The sequence below is a fragment of the Lycorma delicatula genome, chromosome 1 (genome assembly GCF_047948215.1).
Source record: "Lycorma delicatula isolate Av1 chromosome 1, ASM4794821v1, whole genome shotgun sequence".
Classification (NCBI taxonomy): Eukaryota; Metazoa; Arthropoda; class Insecta; order Hemiptera; family Fulgoridae; genus Lycorma; species Lycorma delicatula.
The window spans coordinates 293,104,375-293,118,482 of NC_134455.1; the positions used below are offsets into that span (position 1 = coordinate 293,104,375).

The 14,108-nt window shown below is 31.8% G+C and overlaps 1 protein-coding gene across 1 annotated transcript in view; it reads left to right on the forward strand.

The window, feature by feature from the left end:
* The window catches only part of LOC142332775 (DNA-dependent protein kinase catalytic subunit-like), a 366,245-nt gene that overhangs the window by 332,785 nt on the left and 19,352 nt on the right, over positions 1 to 14,108 (forward strand). Inside the window, exons 62-63 of the mRNA XM_075379394.1 lie at positions 2,496 to 2,776; positions 5,682 to 5,837. Coding sequence (XP_075235509.1) covers positions 2,496 to 2,776; positions 5,682 to 5,837 — 437 coding nt within the window. The remainder of the gene's footprint in view (positions 1 to 2,495; positions 2,777 to 5,681; positions 5,838 to 14,108) is intronic.

The window sequence follows — 14,108 nt, forward strand, 5'->3', positions numbered from 1 at the left end:
GATCTTGATATAACCTCCTCTCCAAAAGTTTTCTGAAGTTTACTATAAGTTGTCATCGCGTTTTCACCCAATTTAATGCAAAAAGAAATGGCATACCGTTGCGCAATATTTTGCGGTTTCATTTCTGTGACGAGAGACACAAACACGTGTTCACTTATTACAGCACAACTCACGACTGAGCAGTTGCATCAATGTGCTGCTTGGACAAGAAGTAGCTTATAGACCAAGGTCAAAGATGGTGTGCCTACGTAAGCTGCAGGGTTGGCACATCTTGCAAAGAAAAATCAGTCTCATTACTTTATTGTCGCACCTCATATAAACCATATGAATCAGTCTGTTTATTATTTTTTAAATATTTTATTAAATTGTTATTTTTCTGGTATGCAGGCTTAAATATATTTTTATCATAAACGTTTGTTTTATTTTCAACAATGTTATCACTATATATGAGAGGTTGTACCAAACTAAAGACCATTTCATTGTAAAAAAGATTTGTTCTGAAAACTTAATAAATATTTTTTATTTCTCTTAAACTACATACCTTATGCTACTTCTCTATATAATCGCCTCATGAATTAAGACATTTATTGTAGCGATACACCAGCTTCATTATACCCTTGTCGTATTCTTCTGCCACCAGTTTGTTTAGTCACCGATTAACAGCACTTTTAAGTTCATTGTTACTTGTGAATTGCTTACTACTCAAACATTCTTTCAATTTCCCAAACAAATGGTAATCAGAAGGAGCTAAGTCCAAACTATATGGTGGGTGATCGTAACTTTCTCATCCAAATGTTCTTCGTAAAAATCAAGTGTCGGACCCACAACATGTGGATATGCATTATCGTGCAGCAGTATGATGCTGTTGGTCAGCTGCCCGCGTTGCCGATTTTTAATGGCATATCTTAACTTACATAGAGTTTCACAATAGGCTTCTGCATTTATAGTCATTCCATATAGCATGAAATCAATCAGCAGTGTGCCAAACTGATCCCAGAAGACTGTAGCCATCAGTTTGCATCCAAATGGCTGTCGCTTGACCTTGGTCTGGTTGGTGATTGAGGATGATGCCATTCACTTGACTGTCATTTTCTCTCTGGTGTGTAGTACGAAATCCATGTTTCATTGCCAGTACCAATTGAAATTAAGGAACTCATCACCTTTTTCTGTGTAACACATCAAAAATTCCAAAGCAGATCCCATTTTTTTGTGATGTTCCATTAAGACGTGCAGCACCTATCATGCACAAACCTTTTGAAGCCTAAATGGTCATGAACAATGCGACCAATAACAGCTCTTGAAACATCAAGAAGAAGGGCCAGGTTGGAAATCATTGAGCAACAATCTTTTCTGATTTCATCATTGACACGTTTCAACAAGTCCTCTGTGACTATTGAGGGCCTCCCCTAACGTTCTTCATTATGCACATTAATTCTATTATTTCTAAATCTTTTACACCATTTTCAGATGTTTCTTTCATTCATTACATTATCATCATACACAGCAACCAACTGCCTATGAATTTCAGCCGGCTTTACATTTTGAGGGTTTAAAAGATGTATGAATCGTCGTATTTCAGTCTGCGGCAACATTGATTTTCTTATTAATTTTATAACATAATAACTCGCACATAATCAAAGATACTACAACACAACAACTTACAGACAACAATGCAGTGTGTACATTACTAGCATGGCCATGAATGTCATGAATATCTATTAATTTTTTTTTTTTTTTTTTAAATATCTGCAGTTGTAAATTTTACCTGAACAAAATAAAAATAAAAATTAAGTGATACGGTTTTTTACATGTCTTTATGTTGAAAATAGTTTAGAAATCACTAGTATTAAGTTGTGAGGTTTCCTTATTTTTATTTCTCAAATATATTGATTTTATTAATATTCTATATTAGTAAATGAGAGGGATATATTTAATCAAATTCATTTAAAATTATTAAGTTACTTCTTATTATTCAATTTAATATTAACGGCTTAATATAAATCCAGCTACAGTGTGTCAAAATAAAATAACTCTCAAACAAAATTTTAAGTGTAAAATGAATGCTTTGCCAATTAAATTTTAGGTCTATTCATATATATATATATATATATATATTGGTTTAATTTTCATTAAAAAATTTGCATTATTACTCATATATTAAAAACTTATTAGGCCCATTGAAGATTTTGATATGTTTTAAAACATAGTGAACAAAGAAAAGGTGAGATTAAAAAATAACCATTTACTTTCCAAGAATAGAACAGCTAATATGTGGACATAAATGATTACTACTTACCCTCAGAACTAGCAGTATTTACTGTAAAAATCTGCAGGTCGCAATCATTCATTCGTGTTCCGTGTTTTGTTATGAAAATTAAAGATAGTGTTTTTTGAAACTGGAAAACTAGTCTTTTATTTCACATGGGGGCTGATATAGTATGGAAGAGAAGATATTTTAAATTTAAGTCCATTTTAATTTTTTTTTTTTTTTCCAGTCGTAGTATACAAAAATTATCCCAGTCTATGGTTGTGTTCCATTATCTACGCTCCCAGCTTGGTAGCAGCCTTGCTGTAATGAACATTTGTCACTGGGTTCTTGGTATTGGTGATAGACATCTAAGTAATTCACTTATTCGTACAACTGATGGTCATTTATTTGGTATTGATTTTGGTCATGCATTTGGTTCTGCTACACAGTACCTTGAAGTACCTGAGTTGATGCCATTCAGACTTACACCAAAAATACTTAATCTATTTTCACCATTTAAAGAAACTGGTAAGAAAGTGTATCTTTAATTTCTCATTGAAATTCTTCATTAATTGCCATATATTACTTAATTTCTACATTAATCAATTACTAAAATTAAAAATATATTTTATTATTAAATTTCATTAGTTTTCATCATGTCATTGATTTATTTTAATTTTTTTACAATGCTGTGTTAGCTTGTATTTTAAAACTGTTTACAGTTAATGAAAACATAATATTTCACTTTCCAGTGAATTCTTATAGCTCATTTCCTTTAAATTGCTGAGAAGTACTTCTTAAATTTTATTTATATCATTTAGATTCAATACTTAGTTACCTTCTAAGTTACTTTATGATGTTAAGGTGAGTGTGTGGTTGGTATCAATATAAAGGAATGAAGGTGCTAAATAATGAATTGTTCTCAAATCTATTTGTTTGTTGCAGTTAACAATGACTAATGTTCTTGATAATAAATAGTAAAGGTAAAATAATAATTTGCACACACTTTATTCTTTATTTATTTTTATTTACTTAGTAGTACAAATTAATGGATGAATATTCATTGTGCCGTAAAAAAATAATTTTTATATGTAAATTGAATTTTGTTTAATTCAGATTTTCAATAATTCATGCTGTTTTTTCAGTATTAGTTTCATTAATATTTTTGAAGTAATTTCCATAATTTTAAGAATGTTATGTGGTAATTGTGTACAATTTTTAAGTAAATTGTCAAATATTTTTTAATCATATTTTAAATGGGTGTTTAATGTTCATTTAAAATATAGTGCTTACGTACTACAATTATAATAATTTATTATTCATTGTTTTAAATAACAGTTTTTCAAAAATAAAAAGTTTATTACCATACAATAAATAAACAGTACAAAATATACATTTTACCTTATAGTATTCAATAGCTATAGTTAAAGTAAATTTTTCAGTGGGCTACAGAAATGAGTCAATAAATTAATGTAACAGTTAAACAGGTGTGTAGCTAACTTCACTGATTAATTTACAGTAAGCTCACTTTCAGTAAACTAAGTCTGGAATGACTTGTATCAGTTGCAAATAACTTCCCTCATCTTCAGAAATGACTGTTCATTTCCTTTGAAATTACATACTGTTCTTTGCAAATCAAATTTTTGAAAAGTGTGTTTATATTTTACCAACTTATTGATTTGATTACAACTAGAAACATTGAACAAAGAAGTTATTCCTGCAACTACTTTATCAGTGTGATTGAAAATCTCAGATAAAGTTTTAACTACAGAAACTGCATGGTGAATGTGACCAGTAATTTTAATATATTATCTGAGATCAGTTTTGTGTTTACTAATTAATATAAATAGTAAAACTCGTGATATTTTCGACTTCTGACATACCTTTTCAACAGAACAGACTTAGCAATTGTACTTTGGATTTGATTAATTTGATGTTTATAAGTGTAGATGGATTTAGTATAATTCATTCTACTTCAGTAAAAAATTACTTGACAATTTAAGCTGTATAAATGGATAGTAATTTCTTGATTAATATTAGCTTTGGCAAATTGAGTTTTTACTTCAGCAAACCATATTGTTTGTTTTTTCAATTTCTACCTATACTAACTTAATGGGGTCATGATGTACAGTATGATCCATCTTAACAGCCACAGCCTGTGGATTCTGAAATTGTCAGAATTGACTAACTAGCTCATGAATGTCTACTTTTTGATGTGACAGAAATCAACAGAATTTTTGTAGTTGTTACCCCTGCGTTTTATCTCCATGGAAATTTATCTTTTACACTGAAATATTTTTAAATGATAATGTGAAATCTTATTGTTAGGATGGTTTGCTGCTTTGTTGTTGGTACAGTAAACAGAAAGATTCTTAGATCTTAGATTGCTATTATTCGCAATTAGTACTCACTTTCTGTGAAAATATGTTTATACTGTAGCACATATCTTTTCCCGGGTTGAAGCTTAATAAGTTGTTTCATAATAACAGTGAAAAATTGATTTAGTGAATCATCAACAAATATATAACATAATTAATTGGTATAGATTATTAAAAAACTAATAAAAATTACAAATCTTTCTTTCTAAGTTTAACATCTAGGATTCTTAGAAAATTTTTTTTTTTCAAATTTTGGTTCAGTCTCTTTTTCAGTGGTACTTCATATGGCACTTTTGTTAATGGTTTTTGCCTTTATGTGATCAGAAAACTCATGTATTTAGTAAGTTGTTTTTGTCAAATTTAATGTGTTTGTGAATTTTGTGTTTAAATGTATTAATTTCATGACTTGTTATGTATAAAATTTATTTTGCAAGTTGTGTATCATACGTAGATATTAACTACATCATGGAAATTGTATACACAAACATAAAGAAACTAATGAATGTTTTCTTGTATAAGTACCAATATTTTCTGACACTGCTAAAAAATATTTCCTAGTGTACAGAACAGGGGGTTCAACTATTTACTCTTATTGTTGGCATGCACAGCAAAATAAATGAGTTTGAAGAAAGAGCAGGTGTTTTTCGCTATATGCTTGATGGTATAAAAGGCATATTGACCAACTTGAATCGGTATGTAACAATTAATACCAAGTTTAATGTATTCAATTTGTTTTAGCTAACGAGTTTATCAGTAATGCATGATATATACAAAATTCAAAAGTAGAAATAAGAACATCAAAGTGATATAAGAATATCAAAGTGATATAAGAATAATAGCAAAGTCCCTGAAGATTTTTCTCTGATAAAGCAGACAAATTAATTAATTCATTATTAAGTATTTAAATTTCTGAATTTTGAACAGTTTACCAGTTTACCTTTTCCTGTTATTGGGTCTTACTCAGTCTAATTTTCCTTCCTTAATGCTGATAGATCATGACTGTAGGTTGTAATAGAAGGCTCTGGCTATTTTATGTTTTTGTTGTTTTTTTACAGGTTTAATAAGAGAAACAATGGTACGTTGTTTGACATGTCTGAGTAAACATAAACACATCTTAATGGCTGTTATGAATGTATTTGTTCAAGAACCATCCTTAAATTGGTTAGAAATAATGTTAGAGAAAGCTGAAGAGCACGGAAAAGATACCACTGGTAATTAGATTCTATACAGTTGGTTTGTATTACAAAATATATATTATTTGCATGTATGTATGTGTTTTTTTTTCTTTTGATTTTTTGTTATTTTATTTCTATGTTGTTTATGTTTTACCTCCTGAAGTAGGATAAAAAAAGTAATAATACATAGTTACAAATGAGGTTTTAAAATAAAACTGATTGATAAAATATTTAATCTGTAGACCTAAAGTACTAAAAAATAATTAATTTCATTTTTTAAATTCTAATATAAAATATTTATCATGAAATTAAAAAAAAACTTGCTTAATGGTGTGTTGTGATTTGGGTAGGAATCATTCAAATGTGAGAAATATGGAATCCTCTTGGAGAATTTTCAATTTTTTTGTTTTTGTTCATTTATTTTTTTAATAAAAATTTTTTCTTTGTAGTATTAGTTTTCTTTAAATATTAGTCCAGATTGCAGGTTTGTGTTTTTTTTTTAGAATTTTATATCTTAAGAGGTATGTTGTTATATCATTGTCAGTGGATAAAGGAAGTGATGCATCTCATTTATTCCTGTTCCTAATGTTTGTGAATTGTAATGTGATAATTGTTCAGATTCATTTGTTTTCTTTGTCCTCTTGCTTAATGTAAACATCTCCTGTCATCTTCTTATTTGTTAATGAACCAGCTGATCTTTTTTTTTCTTTTTGTTTGTTTAAGCTCTAGGACCACCATTAGGTATTGCTTTAGAGGATGAGATGAATTATTTGTAGCATATGTGAAAATTTCATGCCTGACCAGGATTCAAACCTGGGGCATTTTCACACACGCTACAAATAATCTTTCATATCATCCTCTCAAGAAATACATAACAGTGGTCCCGGAGGTTAAAAAAACAATAATTAAGATCAGCTGGTTCATTAACAAATATTGCTTAATGTAAACATCTCCTGTCATCTTTCTTCTTATCTTAATTATTGTTAGATTTAATTATATGAATTTACTTCCCTTTAACATGTATTATCAACAACATCTAAATTTTTATTGTTCTAACAAGACATATTTTATGTATATTTATAATGTGAATAAATATGAACTTAACTAAAAACATAAATTATTATAAACTCATTGCAATGTTTAATAGATTAAATGTAAATTTTGAAAGTGAATAAAGGTAGTGATTATCAATAATTGGTTATCCAACATTACTTAACGTATATAGTTTATGCAACCAACAAATTGCCCTGCAGCGGAAATTGTTGTACAATAATATTATTATATAAATAAATGAATAAACCTTTATTTCCCTTTTGCAAAATATGACATAAAAAAGAATTACATTATATTGTTAGGAAACATAATACATGCAAAGGATTACTTATGTGCAGCTATGAGCCATTTCTTATTATAATATTTCTAAAAAGGGAATATAATAATTAAAACTATTTTAAAATAAACAGTAAATAAAAGTTCTTACAAACAAAAACTTAATTATTAAAGATTGAGATCAATTAAAATTAAAACTTTTTATCCTAAAAAACTGTAACAAATAAACATCCTTACTCATGCATTTAAATTCAAGATTCTAGATTTAGTAGTATCAAGAATATACAAGAACATGAAGATGATATAAATAATATTTATATTGTTCACTCTATTGCTTGTAATTACAAATTTACCTGTAATAAGTTTACCTTCCTTACTTTGGATTTAGCTTTGTTAGGATTTTACATAAAAAACAAAAAAAGATGGATTAGAAAATTAACTAATTTTCTCTCATTTAGACAGGATGGCAAAAACATGTTTAGAATAGTGATTCATACGCATTATTTGTCATTATCCACTCATATATTTCTTTAGGGATTTTTTCTTCACCCTGCTATATATAAATTTATCAGGAATAAGATTTATATTAGATTAGCAGAAATATACATGAAATTTCTTCTGCAGACTGGTAGGTCATATTCGGGGAGTAAAAAAAAACTACCTTCCACCAGCCCGCCAGGGTCGGCACTGCGAGAACGACAGTTCTCTCTGTCGCTCACAGTCTAACATGCATCTTCCTATGTGTGCATGCGCACCACAGCCAAACACCAAGCTGCTGGAACTGTGAAGCGCACAGTCTGATACAAATATTTTTGTATTTTTTTTCATAAACTGGGGGATGGTTACTGACATTAAGCTTAAGGATTATATATTGTACAAGAATTAAGGAAAAAGGACTCATTATATTAAATGTTACCGAAAATATTGAGTGGAAACAGGGGTGCTGCAGTTGCACTGTGCTTATACACGAGCCTTGTAATAAGGAGAAAGATGTTTGTTAATATGAACGTTATTATCCTTCAGTTCTGGGCTAATTTCCATTGTTTGAACCCATTTCTCTTCGCAGCCAAGTCCATGTATTTTTAATTTTTCTAAAGACAAAGTTAAGAATAACAGAACTCAAATCCTAAGCATTTGGCATGCTTGCCAATAGCTGACCATGCATAGAAGCGTCAGCTATGCTGACACTTCATGTTTCAACTCTGTTCGGATGGCATGAGCAACAGATTCCAAGGTGTTGCATAAGTTGTCACCCTTAAGTCTCCAGAATGCCAGGTATTTTGATACTATTTATTCTCATTTGTTGCTGTAGATAATGTAATTCATGTTGCAATTGTGACATGTCTTGGGTTAATTTTATGTCCTTTTCTTCCAATTCATTACATTTTTTAGCAACTTTATTTTCTGTGGATAATTTATTTGTTTGCATTTTTGTTTCTTCAGAGGTTTTGTTCAGTATTTCGATTTGGGCAGAGAAATCTTTGTGTTTTCAGTTGAATAAAAAAGTAAGTTCATCACACAGATTGGAAAGCAAAATCAAGATTTTATTAAAATCTGAATACCGTTTACTTAATTGATCTTCAGATATAATAACACACCTATCACATTTCCAAATTGATCTAGTTTTGGCATTTTCCTTTTGAATTTTTCCAGCTTTTCTAGTCTGCTACATGAAGCATGGAATGAATTCTTGCATTCACTACAATTAGTAGTTTAATTTTCATTAAGAAATACCACTTTACATTTAACGAACAACATATTTAGCTGGTGAAGATATAAATTAAAAATGCAAAATAAATAACAGTAAACTTTTGCAGTTACAGACATACAAGTACTAACAGAACATAACACAAAAGACACGCACTAGGATGAGCAAATAAAACACACGACTGTCTCCATCAACTGCTTGACAGCAACTGAATATACTTTTGAGTGAACATGAAAAAATCAAGCTTGATTTTCACTTAGAAATAATTTTGATCTTTAGATATAACATTTTTATTAAAAAAAATATCATTGTAATTATATTATTAATATTAAAATGAAACTTTACTGTTTTATGTTATTAGTTGATATTTTATACTTTAGCATATATTTTTGATGGATCCAGCTTCTTCAGTACTATTTATTTCTTTTAAATATATCACATTCAGATTCATCACTATAATCAATAAACACTTAATCTACCCATAAAAGCATAAAATGACTTCATATTTTAAAAGTGTACTGTACACATAAATATATTAAACATAATCATTTACTATAAAAATAATAAATACATTAAAACAAATTGTGTGTTCAAACGGTTATTAATAATAAAGAAATAAATAACATTTTAAGGAAACTTCCTTTTTCCTGTTCAGCATCTGGGAATTACCATCAAGTATTACTTCAGAGGATGAATGAGGATGGTATGTATGAGTGTAAGTGAAATGTAATCTTGTACAGTCTCAGGTTGACCATTTCTGAGATGTGTAGTTAACTGAAACCCAACCACCAAAGAATACTGGTATCCAAGATCTAGTATTCAAATCCGTATAAAAGTAACTGTTTTTACTAGGACTTAATGCTGGAACTCTTGACCTTGAAATTAGCTGATTTGCAAAGACACGTTCACCACTAGACCAACCCAGTGGGTTTAAGTAAACTAAAAACATATTTATGACATTTAAGATAACATCCGATATCCCTAAAAATATCATAAAGCATAAAGAATTCATCACATAATATTCAATTTAATTACAAATAATAAGTATACAGTTTAAAATAGATATTTTAGAGTATCATTCAGAAGTAATAATAATATTATTAGGAGTATTATTAGAAGTAATACAATATTTATCATTATTATTATTATTAGGAATAATATTTTAAATTATCACCTGATAATATTTAACATAAAATAAAGGAATATATAAAATTAAATGTGGCAACAGAAAATGTAATAAATTTTATATTGATATGCAAAATAAGAACTTTTTCATAAAATTTAAAGTATATATTATAAGAGCCATGAAGTATAAACCACCTACAATCCATCTATACTAAATATGTGAAATAAAATAAAATTATAAATTTAGCAATGTAGATAAAATTTTAAACATGATGAAAAGATAAGTGAATAAAACTAATCGAATAAGTAAATTAAATTTAAATTTATGTGATATTTTATTGATAAACAAAAAAGTCTAAAAAATGATATTTGAATAAGATTGCTGTTATTTATTCATTCCAACTATAGTAAAAATTTAATAAACTGAATTAGTTCTGATATAACTAACAGAAGGGAAGTATGCTCTGTAATATCTTTAATTATTATAGTTCTAAAGAAAGTGGATTTCCTAAAAAGTTAATGTAAAGTGTATAATGTGAATTATCAACTCAGTAAGGTAAAGTTTTTTTAGTATCGTTAATGCAACAATAATCGTTTAATGCTTTTAATGTGGTATGTCTAAGTAGTATGTGCTTGTGAGTCGAGTTAGGAACTCATACGGGTGTGGTTATGTTGATTGTTAGCTCTGCGAGTATTATGTGTTGGATTGGTTTTACAGGATTATTTACTCATATTGACATTGGGCTATATTGAATTGTGATTTCTGATTTCTGGAGTTGTCTAAATACTCTTGATTACAGGGTTACAGATTTACTAGCTTTTCTAAAAATTTTTTGCAGGCTGTGAAGTGATGTAGCAGTATTTTAAGTGCTAGTGTGTGCATTGAAGTGTAATATTTACTTACGAGTAGAATATATACTTGATTTAAATTAGTTTTGGACAGCTAATTAAGTATTTTTAGTTTTTTTTTTTTTTTTTAATTTCTGTTTAAATTAAAGCTAGTAATAATAGTAGGTTTTAAGCATGTAATTTTAAGTGTGTGATGTCACACTTGCCAGCTGTTGCTCAGCTTCGTGGTATTTAGTTAAGTTAGACAGGAGTAAGCTAACAATTTTAGATTAGCCTACTTTAATTAGGGAATAATACTGTTCCTATGGTTATTAACAGCTGTGCATTCTCCCAAACAACATTTGTCAGGGTTTGTTTACATTTTGGACTTGTAATTATTTTAAGATTTCTGTGTAGTTGGACGTGGGAAATTTTCAAAGTCCTGTTAGAAGTGGGTTGAAGCGTACATCTCTAAACAAACTAAATTTTTTCTGTCCAGCTCACTGTAATGGAGTAAACCTCGGGAAAAGCTATGGAGGCCACCTAGAGCTTTCGATTTCGAAGCAGGATTGTCTGGAGGTAACATCCATACAGGCCAGTGCTGGATTTGCGTCGCTTGAAGTCCAGGTTGAGGGCCTCCCTCCTAGACCTGCTACAGACAGCAGGAGGTGGGACAAGAGACTTAAAGCCAGACACTCCTCTACTGAGGAAGAGAAGACCCCTACAGAGATGGAGGATCAAGTTCGAAGCTTCGAACAGTTATAAAGAACAGCTTCAAAAGAACATAGTTAAAACTTTTAAAAGAAATATTAAAGGTCTAGAGGCTGAAATCAGTACTGCTGTGAAAGATTTGAGGAGGGTGGCTAATGGTTTCTTGGTTACCACTAGTAACAAACAAATGTCAGAGGTTGCCACAGGCTGTTCCATCAGTGATGCGCTGGACAACAGTGTGCCCTTGACTCAGATTGTTGATTTTATCAAAAAGAACTGGCCAAAGAATGCATTCAGGAACACTCCTGTTGGGATTCCAGACAGGAGCAATGGTGCAGTCAACAATTTAGCGATTATTGATATACACAAGTGTAAGTAAGGTAAAGTGCTTAGTACCATTTTTCAGGTTGCATGGCTACTGAACAAGCCTGGTTTTAAGGCTGGAACAGTATTTTCAGCGGCATTGGAGGCTAGATTGATTGGTGACATGGTTGGCAGGGATGCGTTGATTACTAACAGATTCCATGTGGTTTTCGTTGATTTAAACGACACCACTGACTTGGTAAAGTCCTTGGTCAATGCTTTCAAGAAAGCCAGAGTCAATAGTGGAGGCTGCTTTGGATCGTTGCAAACAGAGATTTATGGACTTGATATGGCCACATATGTCCGGAAAATTCTGGAGTGCGAGGGGAGGATGACTAGGCGCTAGTATCATATTATCGCACTGACAAGTGGATTCCCTGTTGGATGGCACAGTGCTGAGCCTGATGAAAATAAACATAAGACTGAAACACTGATAGTCAAGTCAACAGCTTCGTATGCGGACTTACTTAAGTCGATCAGGACAGTGGTTACCGTCCCAGAGAACATTGAAATCTTGTCCATTCGCAAGGCCGGGGAGGATAAGATGGAGATTAAGGTTAAGGAGGAAAAGGAAGCCTTGGGAGCCTTTAGTAAGGCTATAGCTTCTATAAGAAAGGGTGGGAGTGCCCATACGAAAACTAAGGTTGTTCTCCGGATTCAGGATCTGGAGAATGACATACAATCTCCCAAGATCCTGCAGGGTCTTGCTGTGGCTTCTGGGCAAACATTGCCAGATGACCTGAAAATACATATTAGGCCAGGATTTGGTGAGACTGAAGTGTTGATCTGTTGGCACCTGGTGTTGCATGCCACCCCTGTTGTAGAAGAAGGTCGGGTACGAATTGGAATGGTCTCCTAGAGGGCGGACACCTTGGATCCAGGCAATGATGTTATCACTGCCTGGAGACTGGGCATGCGGCCAGGAATTGTAAAGGTGAGGACCACGCATCTGCATGTTTTAATTGTGGTGAAGAAGGACACCGAGCAGCGGATTGTAGGTTACCGAAGTGCCTGACTTGTAAAGCAGAGGGACACTGCACTGGCAATTCCACATGCCGTGAGGGGGCTAAAAAGGCGAGTAGCATGGGGAGCCATGGGAGGATCGAACAGTCATCAGCCTGTTAACGAAGATCGTTCAACTTAATACGAACTTAATGTGAGATTTGTCTTGGCATGCGCCAAGACAAATCTCGCATACTGGAGATGGGCATGGATATTGCGCTTATCTCCGAGCCATACTCTCCTCATGCCCAACCAGGCTGGATGTACTCTGCAGATGACGGAGCGGTGCTGTGGCCTTGTACACCATCCCCAGTACACGCACCCCTATGCGCATAATGCAACTGCGGCATGACTGTGCACCACACACTCATAGATTGCATACATTATGCGGCATTGCATCGTAAATTTAATCTACCCAGAAACATCCATGGTGTCTTGTACAATGATAATGAAATTTTAAAAGCATGACTGTGCACCACACACTCATAGATTGCATACGTTATGCGGCGTTGCATCGTAAATTTAATCTACCCAGAAACATCCGTGGTGTCTTGTACAATGATAATGAAATTTTAAACCGGATGTTTCTATTTCTGCATAGTACTGAGTTAATACAAAAATGTTTAATATTGTCGTGTATATTTTTTATCTTATATCTTTTATGGTTTTTAGTTTTCTTTTTAGTCTTTCTGTTATCTGAGAATGGGCCCTTTACACCCATCTCGGACTTTGTTAAATTCTATTCACTTTTGGTTTTATTTTAGATTTTATCTGTGATGTTAGTTGTAAGTTTTATTCATCTTTTAGATTAACTTTATTTTCTTTTATTTTTTAATAAAAAAAATTCCGATGATGATAACGCGCAGGCGTTTTTCGCCCCCTCCAAAAAAAAACCATTCCCAGTACAGGATGTCCAACAGGGCATCAGCTTTGCTAGGGTGTTGGTTGGCGGGGTGTATTTATATGCCGGCTACCTCTTGCCCAACACCTTGACAGATATAAGAAAAGAGCCTTGACAGATATAAGAAAACTCTGGGGATGATCTTCCAGGATCTTGCTGGTCGACAGTCTTCCTCCTTGCTGGAGACTTCAACGCCTGGTTGACTGTCTGGGGATGGGTCAGGACAGATGTTCAAGGTATTTTTCTGGCTGATGTCGCTGCCATGCACAATCTGGTGTGCTTGAACACTGATAGAGTTTACACCTTTAGAGGAGCACTTTTGGATCTGACCATTGCTACC